Source organism: Corvus brachyrhynchos, unplaced genomic scaffold (assembly GCF_000691975.1).
Source record: "Corvus brachyrhynchos isolate BGI_N302 unplaced genomic scaffold, ASM69197v1 scaffold331, whole genome shotgun sequence".
Taxonomy (NCBI): Eukaryota; Metazoa; Chordata; class Aves; order Passeriformes; family Corvidae; genus Corvus; species Corvus brachyrhynchos.
In genome coordinates, this window is record NW_008237229.1 from 422,568 (window position 1) to 448,288 (window position 25,721).

The 25,721-nt window shown below is 40.4% G+C and overlaps 1 protein-coding gene across 2 annotated transcripts in view; it reads right to left on the minus strand.

Annotated features, from left to right (window-relative positions):
* The window catches only part of PPP4R1 (protein phosphatase 4 regulatory subunit 1), a 64,255-nt gene that overhangs the window by 6,844 nt on the left and 31,690 nt on the right, over positions 1-25,721 (minus strand). For both annotated transcript variants that reach the window (XM_017729445.1, XM_017729446.1), the window contains 10 exons: positions 22,442-22,584; positions 20,920-21,066; positions 19,229-19,336; positions 18,397-18,462; positions 16,123-16,281; positions 14,785-14,915; positions 13,139-13,659; positions 5,883-6,058; positions 1,704-1,799; positions 195-380 (listed from right to left, as the gene is read on the minus strand). In XM_017729445.1, coding sequence (XP_017584934.1) covers positions 195-380; positions 1,704-1,799; positions 5,883-6,058; positions 13,139-13,659; positions 14,785-14,915; positions 16,123-16,281; positions 18,397-18,462; positions 19,229-19,336; positions 20,920-21,066; positions 22,442-22,584 — 1,733 coding nt within the window. The remainder of the gene's footprint in view (positions 1-194; positions 381-1,703; positions 1,800-5,882; positions 6,059-13,138; positions 13,660-14,784; positions 14,916-16,122; positions 16,282-18,396; positions 18,463-19,228; positions 19,337-20,919; positions 21,067-22,441; positions 22,585-25,721) is intronic.

Sequence of the window (25,721 nt, forward strand, 5' to 3'; positions counted from 1 at the left end):
CCACCCCCCCCCCCCCCACTTCCTCTGAGACAACAATTGCACTTTAAGTCCTTATGGAGTAACACCAGCAATGGAAAGCTCTGTGTAAAAAGCAGAGCAGCCCAACATCCAGTAAACAAGAGAAATCACCACAGAGGTTGCCATTAGTATTTGTCACATCACAGAATTTCAGACTGCTCACTGCTTGGGCTCACCTGCATGTCAGATGCCAGAGTCTCGTAGGTGTCTTTCAAACAGTGCCAGTTCTGCCTGCCCAAGGTCAGTGCCACGCCGGGCAGGCTGTAGGCGCAGTGCTTGGCAATCTCAGTGTCCACTGTTTGTGCGCGAGACGGATCAGTCATGGATAAATACTGATCCAGCAAGGCTTGAGGTACAACATCCTGCAGCAAGAGAAGGGCAGAGCATCCACACCATTTTCAATTACTCCTCATAAGGCTCACTATAATTCCAGGGCACTCTGTAAGGGAAAATACCCCACTTTTTTCCCCTGCAACTATAGAATACTATTTAATTACAGTGTCTTAGTAAGAGCGCAAGGCTTTTGTATCTCGTAAGTTCCACCAAAAGATTCCAAAGAAACAAAAACATGACTGTGGGCTATTTGAAAATATACAGACCAACATAATAGAGGAGCAAGCGGACCAGTCTTCTTAAGGAGCCCAGGAAATGGCAAGACTGCATTCTACCTTTCTGCAAACGTTCAGGTCGTGCCTTGTGCAAACTGGCCATTTTATGTCATCCATAAAGATAGGCAGAACAGCAAATGATGAAACTTTCTCAAAAAAACCTTTCCTAATTCTCTCAAAATCTTGGGAAGGTGAAGAGAAGAGAACTAAATTAAAATGCCTTGGGGAGGCAGGGAAGGGGAGGGAGCAGAGTACAGTGTGTTCAATATTGCTTCCAAACTCCCTGAATAGCCAACAGGGAGGAAAAGGCTTCTCCAGAGACAAAGAGCTCTCCGGTGAAGGCCAATCCTTCTGTTCACTGAGAAACTAAAGCATCTGAACCAAAATTTTGTGAAAACCTCTTTGTGTTGACTTCACTACTGCCTTTGTTTCAGCTGTGTCAGGGACTGACTCTATTAAGGGGCACACAAGAGCATTTTCCTAACACAGCTGCCGAACAGCTCCACTGACAAGAACAAGAGAGGGATTGAGGTTCCCACTCAAGGAATCACACTGATGCATGGTGCCAATGTAATACTGAACTATGGAATTACAGAACTATTCTGAAACGTTTGATTCCTTTTAGAAAAAATACCAGAGGCAGTTCCAGTTTAATGAAACACTTTCGCAACTGTTCTGCAAAAAGCTATCAAGGACTGGGGGTGGTTCCTCTCTAAACATGCAATAAAAAAAAAATCCTGTTTCCTCAATAACCTAATTCCCATTACGGCATGCTTTCCCCATAGAAAACTATACCAAATGAAACAGAGCCTGAAGATCTCTAACAACTGTTATCTCATGTCAAAAAAATATTGTCATCTCTCATGCATAAATGTAACAGAAGCAACTGCTAAATGAACCCATTATCTCTGGAAACAAGGAATATTTTAAACCTACTTAATTAAGAGGTATTTAATAGAAATTATATCATGTCAGAAATGACTGAATGAAAAAGGGGATAAAGGAAATCCCCACAGACATAAAAAAAATTTCACTTATCTGATACATATAAGAAAACCAGAAGTCACTGTCATTTACCTGTACTTTGGATTTTCTTTCTTCTTCAGGGCTGAAACTACTGTTGGTACTCAAATCTGAATCATTATGAATATAGTGAAGTCTAGAATCCATACTCTGTGAAAAAAAGAAAATAAAAGGTCACACAAAACACACTCTAAGATTAAACACAGAAGAAATGCCAGCATCAAGAAGTGCTGTCCTCACCTTGGAGTCTATTTCTTAGATTAAAGGAATACCATGTTCTAATATCAAATACAATTTTGCTGCAGCCCAAAATCAAAAGGTATGCAAGATAAATCTGCTTTCAATTTGAAACAGAAGCTCCTCTTACTCTGCGCTCCATTTTGGTTCTTATGGAATGAAAATCACAGGAGAAGAGTACCTTTGAGATTGCATTAAGGAAAATATAAGTAACATGTGGGTCACATTACTTCTCCCCTGAATGGAAAATGAGAAAACACCTGTAGCTGATTTTGCTGGATTTGCTGCTTTGGATTTGTGCTAGAAAAAGGTCAAAACAAAGCCACCCTCACACTGAAGAGTAGAACCTGATGAGACTCATGCTGTTGCACCCTTCCTAGAGGTGATTATTCTATAATCTTCTCTATGCATAAGCTTCACCTTATAAAACTGAGTCCTACTTGGCCACAGCTGCTGAAAACAGTCATCACTCCTCTCAGCAGTCCTATTAAAATAATTTTTAGCAATCATTCTAGCACCCTGGCTACACATCTGGGCCTTGAGGATAAGGGCTGAGACTGTTTGAGAACAGTGGCAGAGGTGAGATGGGCTGCAATAAACTGTGCTGCTGGGGGGATGCAGCACCGACACTTTCGTTACAAGTGGAGCTCCCCAAATACAATGGATTTTGCATAACAAACCATGAATTTCAAGCAGTATGCTCTGAATATATAAAAAGTAGATCAGGCTGCAGTGTGGTGGAACAGGACAAAGGCATTTTTGCTAGATTTGAGCCAAGGTATCTATATATTCACATATGCTGCAGGGTGAGCCCCCAGGGTCAACACAAGCAAGGAGAACGTGCCTACTTCCACCAGCTGTTCAGATTGTTTTGACAACGAGAATTTTCCAGCAAACTACAAACTTCTTCCAAAAAAAGCCTCCAGGATAGAATCTGGCTTGCTTGGTCTGACTTCAGACAGTTGCTTTCTCCTCCTCCATGAGCTGCTTTCATTTAAGCACCAGGCTGTAATTTTAGCTGCTCAGGTATAATTACAGGTGATAAAGAACAGGCAGAACTGTGAGGCAACTGCATATCTCTGGCACAGCAGTCCATGTCACCTGTCAGGCTTAGAAGCAGGAGCAAGAAGGTATTAAAGAGCCAAAGAAAGAACAGATTTGGCAAGCAAGTCCCTAACTAAGTGTGTCCAGCAGCATACAGCTCCAACTATAAAACCTTCGGAGGCTCTGAAAACTCTCTCTGCAGGATTTTTAGTTTTACAGTCAATTCATCCTTCACTCTTTTTTAGCCTTTTGTTTGGTTTTTTCCTCCCTGAAAGAGAGATTATTTTCAGCATTGCCAGAGTCACCAGCTTTGACCTCCTGCAAATCAAGGAATTATGAGGCAGCCAGTACACCCTAGCCATGTGCTTTCCTTGAGTTGCCAGTCTGCATGGGACCAGAGGTTAGTCATGCATTGTTACAATAAAAAGGAAAGGATTACCTGCGACCCCTTTTCCAAAAGCCAAAGCCTAAAAAAATCATACTTTACGGATTGAACCAAGTCAAACAATGGAATATAATGGAGGGTGTCACAGATGGGAACATTTTTACCCAGCCACTTTTAAAGTCAAATATGCATTCCAGAGAGGAAGAGCTTCAGTACAGAATAATGACAGCCATCAGTCAGTATTTAGGTTATGCAGTATCTCTATCCCTGAAGATGTAGTTCCATCTGTAGTTCTTCCATGTACACACCAAACTGAGCATTGCAGAGAGCCAGGACATGAAAATTCAGCAGGGTTTAGCCTAAAAGCTTGTGTACCACATGCAAAATCTTTGTCATGGCCTTACAGATCTTGAAGGTGAAGCTTCCCTCGGCTGTGTAACAAGAGCTCCGGGGCTGTGCTCCAAAGATCTCTGCTCTGTGTCAAGGGCTGCACACCAGGACAAGCAGTGCTGGTGTTTCCTGACAGGGCAGCTGGCCCAAACAAAGAAGGGGCCAGTGTCAGGGGTCCATCTCCTCCTGGCATCCATCCTATTCTTAGAGAGAGGTACTTGTGCCAGACAGGAGTGGGAAGCTTTTAGCCCAGTTTCCTTTCTCCCTCTACCTCCAAATAAAAAGACTCCCATGCCCATCCTCTTATCAAACCTGAAACCTAAAGAAAATAAAAACAGTCCCTCTTGAGAAAACAAACAGCTACCCTCAACAAACAAGCTTCATCATGTCCCAAAATCTTACTGGTTCACTCTATTACACCACTTATTTTCATTTGAATAGAGAATCTCTCTTTAATATGCAGCATTAACTCCTTCATGAGCCAATACAGCTGCCAAAAGACAAGCCAACTGTGGTTTTTAGTGGTACGTGTCCAGAACTGTGCAGGCTACATTCAAACATAAAATGCTGGAGCTTGATTTCTCTCAAGTGTCCAGTACCCTACTGCCACACTGCTATGCTGAGACTTAAAAAACCCAAGCAAAGACAAAAAGAAAAAAATCATCTCAACAACAAAACCCCCACTTAACTAAAAAACCTGAACAATCACCTGAGAAAATCAGAGGTCTCTTCACTGCTAAGGGCAACACTCTACTTGCTCAACAGATCACAGCTTGATTCCCAGCATTCTAGGTCACCTCTATAATATCTGCTCACTTGTAAAATAAGGCCTTGATTCAGTGCCAGTAACAAACACAGAACTGACAGATTAGGAGCATCCTTTCAAAGCATAAAACCAAAACATGCAAAATCAACATATACCAGCAATATGACTGGTTCTTAAACTTTCTCTCAGCACTATGCTCTGTACACAGAAACATAAAATGCAGGACAGGTCCGTCTGAACAAACACCCTCACCACCCCCAAAATTCTTAAGAGCAGAAGATAAATGTACACTGTCATTTTAGGTTAGCATTAGAAAGATGTGACTACAACAGATCCTATGATTAAAAAAGCATACTGAGCCTGACATAAAGGAATTGGGGGCAGGCTGGTGTTTTTGAAACAAACCACATTTCTAGAGTTAAATTATGGCTGTGTATAATCAGCAGTATCCAAGTAAATGTCACATTCCTGAACTCCTCGTATGTTTTTGGTCTAGATGGTAGTCCAACAGCTTAGACAGAAAGTTAATTAAATGTCATCAAGAAACACTGCTCTAATTCAAGAAGGATGAAAATGTTTGCACTGAACTGATATTAACTGCTAGACATTTCAAAGACGTTTGTCAAAATTTCATCTGGAAAACACCATTTCAGCAGTATGATTCAACAAATCACTTCTCTGGTTTTATGGAGCCTGTTTTTGAACCATTGCTTTCTGCAACAGCAACAGCATTTAATACCACCACAGCTTGTGGCATTCTATGCAGCGAATGTAGTGGATTTGGCCTGCCACACAGCAAAGAACAGAAAAGAGTACCAAATGCCACAACTACGGCTGGGCAGGGAGTGGGGAGGGAGGGGAGCTAAAGAAGTAAGTGCAAAAAACTTCAAGATGTTACTGATTGCTAGAATAACTTCCAGCAGACCACAGAACATCTCGATTGCAGGTCCTGAACTTCTCTGATGCAGACTAGTGAACTACTATAAATCAATTCAACAGGGAGCAAAGGGAACAATGTACTTCATTCTCCAGGTTCAGGGAGGGGCACTGGAGAAAAAGATTCACTTATTGTCAGCAGGGGTCTGTTTTAAGCAAGGCAATTTCACGGTAATAAACTGTGGTAGCATTAAAACATCTGCAAATTCAACAGTCACAATGGAGATTTTAACAGAAACAGTTTCAAGAATTTACATGGACAAGCACAGAACTGGCAAAAACAAAGGCACTCAACACAAATAATTTTATTTTAGTAGCTAGCACTTCAATACCATCCAACAAAAGGGAATGCCACACCAGCCAAAAGTAGAAAGCATTTGGCTGCAATCCTCACATCAATGCAAATTACAGCTCTGCTACTGGAGCCCTGGAAATCCTAATGGAAAAAAAATTAAGTACAAAACTCGCTTCTTACCTCAACAGTGTCACCAATTAAAGGCACAATATCACCCAATATAGGTTTAAAACTTTGTTGGTCATTGATGGTTAGTTCAGTCTGTGAATCTGTTCCCTTGCCAACATTGGCCATTGTCTCTTCTTGAGGATCCAAACTGGATGCTCTGAGTGCAGCAGACAACACCTCCACTTGTGCTGCAGTACATGAAAGAGAAACATGAGAGACTAAACTGCAACAAAACTTTTAGACAGTGACTAATTAACTGAAAGATGGCGGAGGAACTGCAGGAGAGGTACAAAACAGATCATTAGCTGTTGGTAAATCCCAAACGAGGGACAATTAAAGTGCTAGATTAACACCCCACTCTTTTCCTAGGGTACTCAACCAAACCCCAGTCCAGTGAAATTCATCCTTAAAGCTAAAATAAACAAAGCCCAAAACCCAGGAGGAATAAGGAGACTGCAGGTTATGGCAGGATTGGTTCTTTAAGAATTTTAGTAAATATTAATGGTGCAAATAGATTTTTTGGAGCAGAACAGCCCACGAATATTAACTTACAGACTGGGTCATTTGTGGGAGGTGGAACTAAGAGAAAGATGGACAAAGTAATTCAAATAAAGATTGAGAACAGGTTTAGTAACACACAAAGGATTTCAGTTCTGAGATGCTGTTCCTCCCTCTAAATATGTTCATTAAATTCTTATATTTATTAGCAACTCTAAAGCAAGATCTGTATAGAAAGATGCCAGACCCAATACTTCAGCCTTCTTGGATCCTCAAAACAAGAAGGTTGTAATGTTTGATGTTCTCTTATTCATCTAAAGAAGGCATTAGCACTTCATACTGCTATCCACTCTTTTGGAAAACATCCAGCAGTTCTGAGGCTGCTCTGCTTTGCATCCCTCTGTTTACTGCCAATTAGAAAAAGTTTTGTTGAGCAATGTTCCCTGGATATAGCCTGACCTGAGATCAGGTATCAGAGGTAATCTCAGCTGCAAGTGACACAGAATTCAGTACAGATTAATCTATCCTTCCACTCTCCTCCTCCACTTCTTTCCAAGAAGGTAAGGAGGAATAATCTCCTCACTCATTAAATTTACCCAGCCATCCAGAAGATCTGTTCCTCATAGATTTTGTCTTTTCCAAGGTTTCTTAAATGTTCACTGTGAAATTACACAACAAACCATATGCTTGTTTTTAATCCCATACTGCCATACTAAGCTACGGAATTCTGAACTTCTCCCTCTAGCTTTCTGCATATGGTTGTTAACAAGAACTAAACAAAGTTGGACCCCTTTTATAGATAGAAAAAACAGATATGAAATATTACAAGAACCAAAAATTGTTAACTCAGCAAAATCTTAGATTAAAACCTTAGCAAAATCTAGCAAAAACACTATGGGTTCACTGGTTTGTCAGTAGAGTCTGATGAGCAGGAATAAAGACAATTCTTTACAACATGCAATGCTAACTCTCTGTGTCAAATTTCTGATACAATAACTAAAGAGAATAAAAAAGATCAAGGTTAATAAATTTCCCCAAAACTTAAATATTAAATAAATCATCCCCAAAACCAGGCAAAATAGGTGGCTATGCTAGGGCAAGAAATGCCTGCCTTTATTTTCGTTTAGAGAAATCAAACGAGAAAATGAAAAAGAATTATATTCTGCTGCACATTAAGGAGACCTTTTTCTTGAAGACCTCTTCCATGAAGGACAGCTTCATGAAAAATGTGCACTCCTCTCACCTTCACTTAAAACTCAGTAAAGTTTGCCCTGACTCAGTAAACACATACTGCTTCAACACTGTTTCTGTATTTACTGAAAAATCCACACAGAGCTCCAAAGATTACTTCTAGTAACAAGAGTATCTTCAGTGGTTAAGTGTGAATCTTCCAAGACATAGTCCCCACCCCATGCCCCACTGTCAGCCTGCACACCTGGACCATCTGTGTTTAGGGGCTTAACATGATGGAGACAACACCTACCCTCATTTCCTCTATCTGCCCTAGAAGAAACATGACAAAAATGTGCATTTCCTCAGCTTCTTGTCAATCCTACACCCTCAAGAAATGAGGGTGAAGGACAAGAGAAACCAAACTCCCAAGGATTTGACTGATTGGCAAGTGCCTTCTTTCAGTGCTTACTCATGACTTCAGTGCTGCCGTTCACTGAAAGGTGAATGACCTGAAGTCCATAAACATCCTAAGGTCCTAGCTAAAAGAAGAGCCAAGCATTGCTGCTGCTCCTCATCTCTCACAAAGATGTCCTACTGACATGGGACAGGCAATGGTTTCCAGAAAATCATTTCAAATTCAAGTAAAGGCTCCCCTTTCATGATTGACAGAGAAATGCTTCAGAGCTCTTAGGAAGCAAGGTATGGATAGGAAACCAGAAGGGCATCTGCTGGCTAACCAGCTTTCACAACTACCATCATGAAAAACTGGAGCGTAAAGGTCCATTTTGCACATAGCACAGAACTCAGGTACTGTGTTCCTCAGATAAAGTCAATGTCCACTGGATCTTAGACCACCAATTAACTCTTTCTTCAACTTTTGCTTCAGGTTGAGATGTATTTTTGAACAAGAAACTATTTACTCTTGGCTACTGTCCCTGCATCCTAAAATAACTGGTACAATTTATAAATTCTAAACCACATTTTATCTGGTCTTACTGAATTTCCTGGTTCTCAGGAGTTTCTGTCCTTTCAATAAGCCTTATGGTTGTTTTCTGTTTCTCCTGATGTTTCACTAAAAGACACTGATGTTTCTTTTGGGTTTTTCCCCTCTTTTTCCTTTCTTTCTTTTTTTCTAAAGGATCTGCCTTCCGTACCCTCACTTCTTACTCGGAGGCAAAAGGTATAGGCTGCATTAATGGGTACAGAGATTAAGTAACTGAAACATAAAAACAGAGTTTCTTCTCCACTAACTCCACATCTACTGTTCCATTAACACTATTTTAGACTTATATTGCAGGCTGTGCCAGTAACCTAACTTACAAACATAGTTCTTATAAGGGAATGGGATCAATTGACCCCACATTTGGGCTGGTTTATCCCTATTAGGTCCCCTTCTGGCAAAGCAGCTTGTAACTGGCATAAGCCACAGTTAGCCTCAGTAACCTGCAAGTCAGGCTTCCTCTATTCCCCCAAATACTATTAAGGAAAGCTGACCTTACAGGATTTAACCCTATGCAGAACGTAAGGAAATAAAGCCAGTTGAAGAAAGTGTCCATGGGAAGAAAAATAAGTAAAAACATCTGAGGAAAAAAAAAAAAAAACTCTGAAGGAAGTGAAGACAGCAGCAGCCTCAGGGAACTGGAAAAACGTGACCTGAATAAAGACCCTGTGATAATTTTAAAAAAGCTGCCATGCTTCAGAGGAATGTGCAGTGCAGGTTCCCATCTCCCAGTCTGAGACCTTCCAATGTCTGGCCAGTGGATTAGAAAGGTCCTTTTAACAGGGATTACAATACCAGTGCTTAACTTTGCATAGCTAGCCAGCAGTTCGCCTGTGAGAAGACCGGCTGTCTTTATCTCGGTTGCTGACTGCTCAACCACCTATTACTCAGATTTATCACTCTGGCAAAAAGCTAGTTCTGGAAGGAAAGCCCCCAGGTAAAGAGTGAGATCCAGGTAAAGCAGTTCATCCTATTTTGAGAATGAGACTAGGGAAAAAATATTCTACGATGGTTACTCATTACTGTTAAAGAATTGTATTTGCTGGAGACCTCATCAGTCTCCATGCCTTGAAGCAAGGATATAAGGCTTGAAACAGAAACTGCTCTAATGAGGTACACTGCAGAAACCCCCAAACAAACCAATACCACCTGCCCTCCCCGCAAGAAAAAGCCCAACACAAAACACCAAACCAAAACCACATAACCATGACCAGTGTGCATGTAAACAGCAACCCCACAGTGCTTGGCATCCAAGACATCTGGGAGACGGGGATATGCACTGAACATGCCGTACTCTGGGCTGCACGACCTGGTGATGCCTTTCCTTTGACTCTTCCCATTGGCATGGTACACTGAGGGACTCCTCAGATAAAAATTGAGTTATTCTGTTCTCAATACTTCTGCTATAATGATGCAAGCAGGTGAGGGGAGAAGCAACTCACACAAAACAGAAGGGTGAAGTGAGACATGTGAAGTAGAGGAATGCCAAACCCAGAAAGGAAGAGAAATGAAAATAAAAAAGGAAATAGGAGGGGAAATACATGTGGAAGGGAGGGGATAGGGGTACAAAGGTATAGCAGCTGCTACGGATGAACATAAAGCACAAAGCAGAGGGTGTAGTGGGAGGAAGGAACGACAACAACAACAACCACCACACCAAAAAAACCCCAACAAAACCATACTTTTCTGACTTAGAAAGAATCATCTCTGGCTGAACTTCAGCACCAAATCTGCACATCTGCCTTAGCTGTCAGGGACTGGCTCTGAAACCAACTAGCAAAATGGAAATCATCCATCTCCTCTGACTGAACAGTGAAGAACAGCACCTTATTACCATCACTAGATATTCTGCAGAGTCAAATAATAAAAATTCAGTGCGATCTTAAGAAACTTCCAAAACCCTGTGCCATTATGGTTCCACACAACAGGAATTCATTTTCTTCTTCTCGTAAGTTAACAAAATATTTTCAAAAAAAGAAAAAACTAAACAACCAAAAACCCATGTCAAGGGAAGGCTGCTGTATTTGCAGTCAAGCATGGAGAGGGCAAGGTACAGCCAGCGTAAAGGTCATCTGAACAACTTAATCTTATTGACACATGCAAAACATCACACACCACAGTCTCATTCCCAAACCACGCTTCATCACTCCATCTTGTCATGCCTTCAGGATGCTTGGCCAATTTGCTACAGAAGCCAGAAGATGTGTACCTATGGAAGCTCTCCAGCATGGCAGGCCTCCACTTACCCACCACAAAGAGCACAGCATCTTCCACTCCCATCCCTTGGCTGGGAATGCAGCAATAAAGACAGGAGCACAGCATGGAAGCAGGAGTCCAGGACTTAGGTGCCAGCAAGCCAATGAAGAAAATAAGTGCAAGAAAAAGATCACAGGGATTTAAAAAGAAATAAAGAGAGGAAAAAAAACCTCCTAGCTTGCTCAGTCATTGCTGTCAAAGCAGAGCCTACTCACAGTACAGGAGTCAAAAACATAATGGCCAGCTTCGCAGAGAGGGGGAAGTGCAGGCAGGGAAAGACCCTATGGATCACTTGGGACCAGGGCTGTTTGGCATACAGTTGCAAGCCATGTATACTGGAGACAAAATTATCTGTGAAATGAAGTAGTGTCATAAAATTTCTATGAAAACAAATTAAGATAAGCTTTTGACTGAATATTTATACCATCAGTTTGCAACAGTAGTTTTAGATGGGATTGCCATGAGCAAAGAGGCAGTCAGGGCTCTGGTATTCTGGATCACCCCCAGAGCAAGCCTACCTTTTGTCACAATTTAGGAAGTGTAAGGTTCAAAACACAGGCATTAAGTCAGCTACTCAGAGACTAAAGTCTGGATGCCTACCACTTCTACGTGTGCCACAGTACTTGAGACAAGCATGCAAAATTAATACTATTTGCACTTTGTGCAAAATTAAATTTGCAATGTTACTAAATTGAAACAGGCATGTTGTTAAATTCCAGCTTCTCAAGTATTTAGACTGAATAGTGAGAGCACAGGCAAGAGGAAAAAGAGTAGAAGATTTAGGAGGAGTGCTTTATGGGGCTTCACTACACAGCCTCAACCAAGTCACAGGTACTGCACAGAATACAAAGGTGACTGAGTAATCAAGACCACCCACTGCCACCTTTAATTAGAATAACTGGCATTGCTAACCATAATTCAAATCTTTCCTCTAAGTGGGGGAACCCATGGTGTTGACAACCTAGTAAAAGTTTCTTCTACTGAAATGTACAAATATTGGTCAACAACTGCACAGAAAACCTCCTGACATCCAGTCAAGAGAACTACAAACAAACAAACAGAATTCCAAAAACCTGCTCTGAAATAAGACATGAACACACATGATAAACAACCCCAGAACACAGGACAACTCTGGATGTACAACTACATGCTTACATAAATCACTGTAATCTGTGTGTTAAGGTATGTTCTGTAACTACAGACAGAACAGTTTTACAAAGTAAACCTGAACAGCAGTGCAAGCTTTTGCAGCTGGCTTCAGAGACGGGTTATGTGAAGACTGAAGTCATGAGCAAGGGTGATGTTTCTTTCTTACCTCTTTCCTTAGTGCCCAAAGCACTCCTAAAGCAGCAAAGTTTTGTCTGCTGACTCCACAATTGATTAAATAAAAGTACAAAATGGATTTAAGTAAAATTATGAGCATATCAACCTACTAACAATAAAAAAAGCTGAAAGCATATCAGTTTACTCTAAAATGTTTTTCCCCAACTTGCCTCTTCTTTTCCTCCTACTTTTTCTAGTATAGAGGCATACTTTCCCCCCTAGAGATTCTACAGCTCTAAAATAATATGGCTTCTTCCTTAGTGGTACCTCGAGACTTTTTGACTGTGACACTCAAACTTGATGGGCCTTAGAATTTATTCAGCACATGAATACAAAGAAAAACCTATTTCCAGTAAGTATGTGTAGAGCCATGTCCTTTTAGCTCAGGAGGTGTCTCTGAACTGCTGCTCTACCACCTCGTCACACTTATGAAACCCTTCTCCCGTCTTCAAGAGCTTTTAAAATGGGAGAATGTGTGTTCACTTCAAGAACTCAGCTTGGATCAATTATCAGCCTCATCCAACAAACTTGTCAAATTAAAGCTGTCAACATGTGACTACAATAACAAAGCCCTTGCAGAAAAAAATGGAGACTATTTAATCCAAAATCAAATGGATAATGCATAAAAAGAAATCCATTATTCACACTGATAATTAAAAAAACCACCCTCTTAATCTGCCTTGTTTTGCATGTGCGCTAATTAGAAATAAACTTGCTTATCAACAGCTTATGCCTTTGAACTATCTATTTAATTATAATGTCAAAACAGGCAGTCAGAACTTTATACTTCCAACTGCATGTGCATTCAGTTTATAAAAGGAATCATACCCCTTTTAAACATCTTTACACAAATGCAAATTCCCTTTTTGTTCACCATCAATTTTCCTCAATCTCTTTGAGGACCAGGAGAAAACAGTACTTCTGACTTTTACAACAACTAAGAGGTTAAAGCCCAAATTGCTGAAGCAACATATGTGTATCTCCAAACACTAAAAATGCTTCAGTATCTTTACCATACCTTTAACATCTGGATCATCTATATGGGGTTCCAAATTTTCTATCATTTCTTCTAATTCTTTCCTTGTTGCCATAGGAATGCTTGGAGACACTGGCATAGTGAGTTCCTGAATTTCTCTATCGAGTTTTATATCAGAAGTCTGCTGAAGCTCAAAGTCAATATCTATTTCAGGAAGTGGAGTCCTCCAGAAATGGAAAGAGTTGTATAATTCCTGCTCTGAAAGAGAGGTTTCCTGTGAATTCAGCCCAGCCTCCTGAAGATCTGTTGTACAGCAATGAGAACACTGCTCATTCTCATCCGCCATTTCCCCACAAGATTCTGAAGGCAAAGTGCAATGGAAGGATGACTCAGTCTGGAAATCACTTTCCCTCTTCGAGTTATTTGACACTGTATTTTGATCTTCCATGACATTTTCAAGTTTTGTTGCAAAATCATCACTATCATCACTATATGAAGCCAGATTCTCTGTCCTGTTGGGCTCTTCATCTGTTGTGACATCTTCTGTGGTCCTGACTTGTTCACTGTTGAGTGCCAAAGCAAATGGACGTTTAAAAACCAAAATAAACTTGTTACGCTCTTGAAAATTCACACACATGCTATCAGCTTGTTATTTATCAAAGTAAATTTACTTACACTATAACAAAACAGAAATCATAGAATCACAGAAGGGTCAAGGTTGGAAGGGACCTCTAGAAGCCACCTGGGCCAACCTCCTTGTTCCGACAGGGACACCCAAAACCAGCTGCTCAGTACTTGTGTCCAGACAGGTTTTGAGTATTTCAGAGGATGGATACTCCACAGTCCTCACAGACAACCTTTGCCAGTCATCCTCACAGTGAGAAAAAAAAGGGTTTTGATGTTCAGAGGGGACCTCCTGTGTTTCAGCTTGTGGCCATTAACTCTTGTCCTGTCAGTGGGCATTACTGAAAAGAGGCCAGCCCCAGCCTCTTTACACTCTCCCCTCAGGTATTTATGAACACTGTTAAGACCCTCCTGAGCCCTGTCCTCCAGGCTGAAGTCCCAGCTCTCTCAGACTCTCCTCACAGGAGAGATGCTCTAGTCTGTCATTTTGTGGCCCTTCACTGGACTCTTTCCAATGTGTCCGCATCTCCCTCTGGATGGCAGCATGACCCTGTGGGTGAATCAGCCACTCCTCCCTGTCTTGTGTTATCAGCAGACCTGCTGAGGCTACCACCTGCTCCACCATTCAGATCACTATTGAGAATGTTAAACAGGACTGGTCCCAATATTGACGCTTCGTGTACACAACCAGTTACTAACCTTCAACTACACGCCGCTGACCAGCACCCGTGGGCCCAGCCAGACAGGCAGCCCTCAGTCCACCTCACCATCTCCTCATCCAGCCCAAACTTCAGCAGCTTCTCCACAAGGATCTTACAGGAGACCATGTCAAAAGCCTCCCTGAAATCCAGGTACATGGTATACACTGTCTATCCCTTGTCTATCAAGTCAGTCATCTCACCACAGAATATATATCCTAATTCTGGTCTATGAACATGAGAAGATCCAGATCTTTCCATTTACCAAATATTCAATTTATCCAGGAAAGTTAGTTTTCCAAACCTGCAGTTCACGCAGAAGAAGAACAAGGAGGCAAAAATAACTTGTAGATTTAGCAAATTTACCTGTTTTCCTGTGCAGAACCACAATCTTCTGGGTTTTTACCATCTTCTTCTTTAAAGTACTGGCCACTGCTGGATGGATTAGCAAAAGTTGATATGAAAGGCCCCAGAGACTGAAAAGCTGCTTGGCGAACCTAGTGGAAAGGGTCCAAGGTGAAAAAAAAATTTTATATATAAATCTGGCTGTCCTGTAAAACATAAAATGCCTGCTACTAGGAAATGAAAGGGTCATAAGCCCACTAAGGAAATCAAGAGCAGAGGCTCTTGTCTGGAAAGAATCAGCCAGCTGTATACATAAGAGTGCCAAGTTTAAAAAAAAAAGTTACAAAAAATGACAAAGCAGGGTGAAACCAGTTACATCACAGGTAACCAAACTGACAGGCCTATTCCCCACAACCAAAAGAGGAAGAACCTGTCCAAATAATAGAAGCAGGTAAATTTGAGAGCTCAGCTGAGAATTTTAACAACTTGAAAGGAAAGAAATCATGTACAGTGAACAGACATTTCACTTCCAGAAATTTGACTGATAAGCATTGTATTTCTTTCCCTTTCCTATCTGGCTATGCTGTGCATTTGCTCCTCCTTCCTCCTACTATTTGTTCTCCTCAACGATTCTCTATCTCAATTTTTGTTATTTGATTAATTCTGCTGGGCTACAACTTCCATGACTTTCCAAGATCCACGAGTTCATGCTTCTGTACAGATGATCCTTGGCTCTTGGAAGCAGTCTGCTCAATAACAAACTTAAGGTTTAAGAGTAGATCTTCAAGAAGACAAATAATAAAAAAAATCCTGAACAACCAAAAAATACAACCCCAAAAAACAAATGAAAAATACAACCCCAAATCCCATCCAACAAACCCCCTTCCCCCCACCAGAAAACAAAAACCCACCACCCAGGAAACAATGAAGATTTAAATAATAAAGAAATTCCCCATGGACAATACCCAAAACACCCACAAAACCAAAAACCAATCAAACCCCAAACCAACAACAAACTCCACTACCCCCTCCCCCAAAAAAGGACACAGTGGTAGGGAACCTGAAAAAGTACAGATATATTATAATTAATTTTCCAGTTTTGTTAATGATTCTCAGCAATGTTAAGTCACAGGCAGTTCGGTAGCTAAAACAAGCTAGTCCCAGTTTTTCTTACATGCTGCAGTGAAAATGTGAGGGACTCTCTACACCCATCAATGAACTAACCAGTCTAAGAACAATTTTGCTTGAGGTGCGTGAAACAGGTTTAATTATTCACAACCATAAGAAGTTTTACATGGAGTATTGCAGTAAAATCCTTCAAATAAGACAGTTATTCAAAAAATAAAAAGCAATTCTTACCCATCGTGAAGGATCACTAATCAAATTAATAAAAAGGGTTGACAATTTTGTCCTCCGGACTTCCTGTGATGTTGCACAAGAAACTGCCATGAAGCACTCAGCACAGGCTTTTCTAACTCCCCACACATTATCAGAGCAGAGCTGGAAAAACCTCGGCAGCTGTTAGGAACATAGTGAGTGAGTTTTCAAGTTTTAATAGGCAGCACTTGTTTCAAAACAAGTTCTCTTTTCACGTTCATTTTCTTCACCTGGTTCTCCACCTTCATACTCAGATGCACAGTTTAACACTTGCAAGACAAAGAACACACATTCAGTAGCACCACCCTTCTAATCAGTTGCCTACAAATTACTTACAGACAAGGAAAATTAACCCGTCTGAAGAACGGCAAGAAAGTACTAACTCTTTAACCTGATTTACACCCCCAAAAAATCCACCAAAAAGCCCAACTTCAAAAATATCCCCAAGACCAACAAACCTCTCATAAGACAAGACCTCACGTCTACATCATTCTTTTAAAGCAGGGACAAGAAAAATAGTACTGGTGCATTGTTAGGAAGAAATTCTTAACTGTGAGGATGGTGAGGCACTGGAACACATTTCCCAGGTAGACTGTGGATGCCCCAAACCTGGAAGTGTTCAAAGGCCAGGTGGATAAGGCCTCAAGCAACCTGATCTAGTGAAGGGCATCCCTGGCCATGGCAGGGGAGGTTGGAACTAAGTGATCTTTAATATCCCTTCCAAACCATACAGTTTTTGATTCTGTGATAAACATTTTACCTATCAGAGATCACTTCATATTCTTTGTGAGATTCTTACTGAAATGCAAAGGAACAGCATCTTCAGTAAGAAAAAAACTTCTTTTCTACCTACACTCCTCATTGTTAGATTTATCAACTTCTGCCACCCTCTATCCTACAACGCAGGACATGAACTGCAAAGAGGAACAGGGGAATGAGAGAAAGACTGCATTTGCTCAAGAGAGAACATGTTGGAACAGAGCAGCGGTTTCATTAATAAAACTGAAGCACTTTGAAGGTGCTCAGGTGCTTGGGTGTTTTGAAACAGTAATGGTAAGGGCAGACAGAGTGCAGGTGAGGCACAGACATTGCCTTGGCTTGCAACAGGCACCATGACAAAATACGAGTAATCCAATGGCTGTTGCTACAGCCTTGTTCACAGTTACTGATGTTCAGCTGCTCCTACTCTCTGCAGCCAAGTTCTCTGGACTTTGCCTCTAATCAAAAAAAGCTTTTAGGTTAGAAAATGAAGTTTTATCATTCAGCTTTTCACACCCCTCCTTTTATCCTAACAGTAATCCAAAAGGAGCAGAAAATGGCATTTTCTGTTACAGAAAGAGAGCCCCAGCTGTCCTGCCACATGTTATTGCTTTCAAATGAAATAATCATCACTTTTTTATTTCATAGTAGTCTAATTGCACCCTCTACAGAGTTTTAATCCAAATTCATTACGCTAATCACTAAAAGGGCAGGTGTGTGAGAGAAATCAATTTACATCCCAAATCAGGAAGCATATGGGATGCAAATCCACACAACTAAACTTCATTACCAAATGACTTAAATCACTCAATAGCTGGAGAAAAATGCAGCAAATGCTGTAAGAGCATAAGAAATGCCTTGAGAGCCACAATAGGCTTATCTGTCCCAATGCCACAATTGCAAAAGGCTGCAGAGCCTCTGGTTGAAGTCATACCTGCATTTACACTTTGTCCATGTAAGTCCCTCACTAACTCAAGGGCATTGATTCATCAGCCTCTGCTGGCCCTCAACAAGCTCACTGTCCACACTCCCATGAGGAAAAAACTTCAAGAGGGATCCCAGCGACTCCAAGCTGATTTCTGCTCTCTAGCCCTGTCATGTCTCCAAATCTAGCAACACCCACTAGCTCCCTGGACCCACCATGGAAATGTGGGCACAGTTAAAGATCCTCTTCTCACCCTTCAGCCCAGTTCCCTGCTTTTCCACTTTGAATTTGTCCCTCTTCTCTTTATTTCACTTGTTATTGCCGAGATTCATTTATTTCCTTTACAGTTTTTTCTCTTCCCCTCCTTTCCAGGAGGCTGTTTAAGGCAGGAAAACTGACTTGAAGAGATTAAATCAATACATAAGCCTCAACATTCCCAGCACTTTATTCCCCCCATCCCACACTCCCCCTGTATCTGCAATCTCTCATGAGCTGCTGCCCTTCTTCTGTACCTTGTCTGGCTCCACTCCTGAATTGTATTAAAAAGAAAAACCCTTTCAGAAATGGCTTACCAGCATTTCTTCGGTGGCTTGCTGTCCAACCACGCTGCAGATATCTCCAAAATTGGCTGCACATACCTTGCAGACAGAATGCAACAAATAATGACTAAGACCACAGTTTTAATACAGCCAAATCAAAGGGGAAAAAAACAAAGTAACTTTTAAAACCATAGAAACATGCTTTGGTGCAAACTCATCATAAGCTACTTTCCCATTCCATCACTTTCCATGATTTAAAAAAAATAAATAGTTTACTTTTTCTTCAAAATTAATCAGTCTTTTTTAATCATAGAAGAACCCCAGAACTTAAATGAAAAGAGGATAAAATGCATTGAAAGTGCTGTCAAAATAAAGAACACATGCAGTTATCAAGGCATATAAGCTATTCAATGGCAGGATGAGACCAAAGCACAGCCTGCACACCGAAATACCATGATGGAGTACTGGTTTACTTCATCTTCAGTGAAGATGAGCACCTTTAATTCCATCTACACATAGAAATATGAGCTCAGGTGGCTGATGCTGTATCAGCTACAGCTGGTTCATGTTTTCATGGCTACCAACACAATCATAAGGACATATGCCGAATCACACTGCAGCTATCTACAGCATAAGGACAAGAAGATTCTTTCTTTGTTTCTAGTAATAAGGGCAGTGATTCTGGAAAAAGATCTGCGTCAAATATCAAAATCTGTGGAAATGTGAACTACAAAAACCCCCATAGCTTTCACTTACACATGTTACAAATGAGATCTACCAGCGAAGTTTCTTAGTCACATGCACGTTTCCAAGCCCATGACATGTTTTTCACAGATAATCGGGACCAGACGCTCATAGGTCATACCTTACGAACATGAAACATCCTGCAGTCACAGCACATCTCGCAAAACCTGGGAAGCACAAGTCTTTCCGTGATGTCCTTTCCAACCATGGAGGCCATTTTGCACATAATCTAACGACAAGACAGACACTAATCAGGGGTGCTTGCACGACACACCATTCTGTGTCAGCTAAACAGAGGCTTTTTACATCTACTTGTCATTCTGATGAACATAATTTTATTGAAAACAAAACCCCATTTGAATTGAAAAGGTGTGGCCTCTTCTACAGAAAAATGGTTCCCCTACATTTCCTTGTCATGACACAACACAGGTGTAGAAGATGACATTGGTCTTCCACAAAACTGAATCAAATTCCCAGCTAACAAAGATAACTGAACCCCCAGAAATTACTTTTATATGTTACCAGACTTCTTAAAAAAAAAAAAAATGTACAAGATTCTTTCACTATTGCAATACTTAATGAACGTATATGTGTACAATTAACAGAAAATTACTGACAGTTAATATGCTTAAGAGACTTCTGAGTCCTGTATGGTTTAAAAATTAATTACAACACTCTACACTGCATATATGCAACTCCCAAACATAAAATTCCCAAAGAAACGTATCACACCAAAAAAAAAACTCTTCCCTCTTAACTGCTCTTTCATTCTGATTTGTACTGAAACTTGAGAAAATAAAATATCTTTAAAAAGCTAAAATAATTTTTTGTATACCTTTCCCAATCATGTCAATAGAACTACTTACATTAATTCTCCTATAATAACAAATGACGGCTTTTCTAACCTCTAGGGGGTTGATGAGCTACAGAAATTTCTGTCAAGTTTCAATACCTTCAAAACCACGAAGACGGATAAAAATAATCTGCTTATACTTTATTCCCTAATGTGGTCGTAAGCTTCATCAAGAAGCACTAGAAATTTGGTGCCAAATACAACAGTGCTGGGGCCTGGTTATTGTTTATCAGTCCAGCCAAAGTAGGAAAGTGAAATATTAAATGAGGTCTCTCTCAAGCAGAAAGAAAGAAAAAAAAAAAAAATCACCCAGCAAAAAGCATCAATATAAATTGCAAAAACCCAAAGGAAACAAAAAGGCATGCGTTTTCTGCCATTTCTCCATTATAAATTAACTAATCTGCTTACTATTTTAATTCAACACATAAATTTTAATTACGTAGGTTGTGTCTTATGCAAAACAAGAAAACCACCAACCAACCAACCGTGAGGTAATCAACTCAGATGCTTATTACTTTGTCCAACAAAACAAAACAAAATCAATAAAGAGAACAAGACATACAGTAAAGAGCAACATGGCTGAGGCATTAAAGCTTTTGCACTGATGGGTATTTTCCACACAGGCAATTTAAACTTCCATAAAACAAACAGGCAAACCTTCAAAAAACTAAAAATCCAACACAGCAGATGCTTTAGGAGTCCATAAAATGAACCCCCTGCACTGTCTTGTCCAGCTGGGTTTGGTTTTTTTTACAGCATATATGAGTACTGAATCTAAACTTGACCAGAGTGCACAGCACTGACACAGCATGGGTAAAGTTACAGATTTGCTATGGAGAAGGAATATAACATTTTCTCTTTAGTAACGGCTGTGCAATTTGGAAACACACCACCACCACCACTGCATCAAGCACTCAGGCAAACCTTAGGCTGTTTGATTTGGTACTGCTGTCACTTACAGCCACAGCTTCTGTCTTCACATCATCATTGCTGTCTGGAGCTGTCAGATCTATCAGCACAGGACACACTTTGGTCTCCACATCGTATCTCTCGATGAGCTCCTGCTCCAACAGCACTAACAATGCTGCCTGGCTTGTTTTTCTTACCTGCCATAAAAAGACAAAAACTGAACCAACGAACTCACAGAGAGGTTTTTTACTGAAATACATGTGTCCTGTGTTTTGGAAGCTGTACCTGCATACCAACACACAGCAGTGCTAACTGCACCCAGTGAGAGGACAAGTGCTCCACAAGCGCTTTTGCAAGCACTTTACGTTTGCTGTCCTGTGTTTTGGGAAGTATGGAGGTGGACAGCTGCCTTAGTTGACAATATGAGGGTGTTTCTTGGGTTCAAACACAGCTTATTTTAATGTCAAAAAGAGCAATCATGGCAAAGCTCATGCAAAGCATGAGGAAAAAGCAGCACAATTAATGGAGAGTAACAAGATTCTGAGGAATGTGAATTTTACTTAACAAATCCTCTTTTTCTGAGATTAACAAGAAATAGGCTGGCAAGGAATAATTGCATTTATTTCCAATGCTTTTAAATTCTGAGACACAATTTTGCTTAGTCACGTTTTTTTTTTTAAATTGTACAAAAGTAAGATACCCATTATTGACTTCATAGCTGGCTAACCCCTGCCTCTCAAAGGAGTAATTTCATCAGAAGAGAAAACATTCCATACAGCAAGAGACTACATACACTGCAATGCAGCCATTTTGGAAACACCTTTGAGTTTGTTTCAGAGATCTGCAGCCCAATGAACTATCCAACAGAGGATAAAACAATCAAAAGAATCACTGAATCTTGAAGCAAGAGAACATCAAACAAGAGTAGGGTTGTTGTATTACACATGAATTAGCAAAACAACTAGGTTTGGGTAGCTATTATTAACTATGTAAATTTTGAGAAGGGCAAGGAAAAAAGTGACAAACTCAAGAGGCCAAAAATACTGAAAATAATGTATCAATGAGCATTAATATAGTCTGAAATGACTGGAGAAGCCTCAAGAAAGCTGTGGACAAGCTAATTTATACCTGCAGAGAAACAAACCACATGACTTCAATCCAAAACCCTTATTGGATTGATATATAAATAACTGGTCATGAAGGTACATAATGGCGTTAAAAAACGGAATTATACCTAGCACCCAATTTTTCATTACTATTGTTCCTTTTTGCCAGAATTTAAATTATGTAAGCTTGTCTAAATGATTGATTTTGTCCATATGAATAAAATACCAGATAAAGGGCCCCAAATCAGGACAGATCACGTTAGATGTAAAAAACTGTCATTACATTTTCTTTAAAATTTTATCTTTAGTATTTTCTTTAAATAAATTCATAGTACCGTGTATTTCATGTCCATTCAAAAACCTTATATCCTGAAATATTACACACTTGTACAATGCTAAATTTAAATAATGTGGCATCACAACATCTCTTTCACCAGATAGTAAACTGCTCCTACAAGAAACTTACCTGGTTATTCTGGTCAGCGAGGTATCGCACCACAATAGGTAGCAAGTATTTGGAAAAAGCATAAGGGATTGAAGGTCTGTTTTCTTGACAGAACATAGCAATATGAGGGACCTGTTCCATCAGTTCTGCCCGCACTGTTGGCTCTGTAAGGGTCAAAACCAAACCAAAAAAAGGCACAATATATGCTTACAAGCATGCTCCCAGATACTGCCAGAGTAAACTTTTTACAATCCTCAAAATTGCAACTACTAGAAAAAGAGATTCAGTAGGACATTATTACATGCCCAACTTCTCCACAGGAATAATAAAAAAAAAAAATCAGAACTAAGTACTTCTGCCCTTTAAGGATTTGCTGAGATATGCAGTTACCAGTTGTCAACTGATTATCTATAAGAAGACATAACAAAACCCTTCAATTACTCTCAAATTACACTAAATTGATTTACAATACTTTAAATAATAAGATGTATATGTCACAGGATAGATACATATGCCTTACTAAATTTTCACCTAAATGTTGTTCAGGTAAAACTTAATGGTATGACCTGAACCATCTTCCCTGGAATACTTGTAATTAACATGATTCATTAAATATATGACCTTTTGTTAAACAGAAGCATGCAACATGCATTTGTATTTAACATGGCAAACGTGTGCAGCACTTGGATTTCTTGAACACTGGCTACAAGAGTAAACTCAGGTCTGAATAAAACATAACAAAGACAAAGCAAGTCCCCTGCTGTGTCCAGTCTTTTCTTCACTGAGGACAATGAGAACAGAAAAAATAACTGAACACAAAATAATTAAATGCCTATGGGCTCCAATCTTTCACTACAGACTTAAATTGCTTTTCCTATAGAAAAACAAACCAAAATCAGAGTTGGAGGGGACCTTACAGATCATCTAGTTCCAACCCCTGGGGGGTACGGCTTCCACTAGACCAGGTTGCTCAAAGCCCCATCCAACCTGGCTTTGAACACTCCCAGGGATCCTCTGTGAAGTTTATGAATTGCTGACCAAGTTGCAAAATACAAAATGAAGTCTCAGATCAATCAGTATTGTATAGGTTCATTGTTCATGATAATGAAGTAAAAAATATCTTCCAGTCTGCTCTGTATCTCTTCCCAAATGTTATCAAGAACACACAGGAGAAAAACCTTTTTATTTAAACTTCAGATGTTCTGAAACATGTGGAGGTTGAACCCCATAAGCAACACAGGCATCCTGAAGTTCGTACTGAAGAAGTCAGATCCTGAAGAACACTACACAAACTACATGCAAGCAGATCTGAGTTAACAAAAATTCACACCTTAACAAAATGCTGAACTCTAGTCTAGCAATCAAACACTACATTTGTAGCACTAAACCTAACAGCTGACCAGAATACACACCTGTAACTAGGACAAACTCATAGTTAATGAGATTATTAATTCTGAACTCCATATCATATTAGTGCAAACAAAGAAAATGCTCCTACTGCAGTAACTCATCTTTTGCTTCCTTATAAAAATTTGCCAGAGCAGATCTTAGAACACAAGGAAGATAAGGTGCAGCTGTTCATTAGGATGAGGTTTTCTCAGGGTGGCATGGGGGGGGTCAACCGAAGTAAATCCGGTCCTTTCAAGAGCCAAGTTGGCAAAAATATCTATTTTCTTCCTACATTTAATTCAGTTCTGGTCCTCTTATCTGACAAGGCCTGGCTTCTTCAATTCTGGAAGAGGGACTGGAAATGTGCCTGAAAAAGAAGTCCTTTTACATGCCAACTTTCACACGTCAGCATGTTTTTTTCCACCTCTGTGACAACCTGCCAAAGGCGGCTGAGCTAAAGAGGCCTTGCAAACACCCTCCATCTGCAACCGCCCAGTATCCACTGAAAGCAGAGCAACTGCAGATGGAAGCCCTTCCTTGCCGAGTACATTTTGACATAGAGAAAGACATTATCTTTGCAAACAGGCTGTACACAGCCCCTCTCCCAAGAGCAACTTGTTTGAAAAGGCTGCAGATGGCAAACAAAGCAGAATGAGGAACCATCAGGCTGGGCAAGGAGAGGTGAAAACTTGATATACAAGCAATGGGAACCAGTGCCCAAAGCCAGGGCTGGAGAAGCTCATGCCCACCTTTCTCATAAGGCTGTTATTTCAAGACATGCCCAGGACATGATCTAGGGGTACAAGAGACTTACGTAACAACACTTATCCCTGGGATCTTGCTCTCCCCTCTTAGGACTCCTAAAAGTTTCCTGTGGCAGAAAGAAGATGACCTGGGTGGGGGAAGTGGGACAGAGGGTTAAGGGGATGGAGAGTAAGCAAAACCAGTCTGACTGAGGCTGCATGTTTGGCAGCAGTGCTTCTTAAATGGCTTCTAAATTTGCTTCAGGCAGTTCCCACCCTCCCAGACACAAAACCTACAGCTTCCATTTATGCCAATGCTACTGTTCATGCAGCCAAACAATAAACCGTATCAAAGAACTGATCTAGCTGATGCAGCTTTTGCCTCACCACAGCAGCATCATTAAACAGCAAGAACTGGCACTTAATATTGATCTCCCAGTGCAATCACACAATTCTCTCAAGTAGCAGAACTGTCTGATGATGGAAGCAAGCAAGTGATGGTAAAAGAAGGTGCTGGGACTGAGGGAAAGAAGCAAAATGCTGAGAAAGCCAATTTATTCCTTTGCCTAGTGTGAGGCTCCACAGAGTAACTGCACACTACTCATTTGATTACAGTCTGAACTCCATCTTGATGCTGAAGAAATACCTCTGCAATCAAAGCCAACAAGAACTCTGTGTTAAGCATATCAAGAGCTGTATACATACTTTGGACACTAGGCACTCAAAACAGGCAGACAGTTTTGATACCTCTTTGATATCTCTACAGTTTGCCCACCCACTGATAAAGCAATGGCAAGACTCCCTTTCCCCAAATTGATGAGGTTTGCTGTGAAACTGGATTAATAAATTTCTTTATGAAGCACTCCAGTAAGAGTGCAGTATGTAAAAATAATGAGATCCTTTTCCTTCAGAACAGGGTTCATCTATTATGCAGCACTTATGTCAGCCGCCTGACAATACTAAAGATCTGCAGATGTAAAGTGAGCCCCTTTCTTCCTGAGCTACTAAGTCAGCTCTGGCTTTGTGAGGAACATGGGCACATGAGACGATGCAATTAAAGATTTGAAAAATTCATGCCCAGGAATGAATTAGAACTGTAAAGTCACCTTAGTTCTTACATTCCCTAACTTTTAAGTACACAGCTCTGGGATCTTTGTAAGGTCGATTCA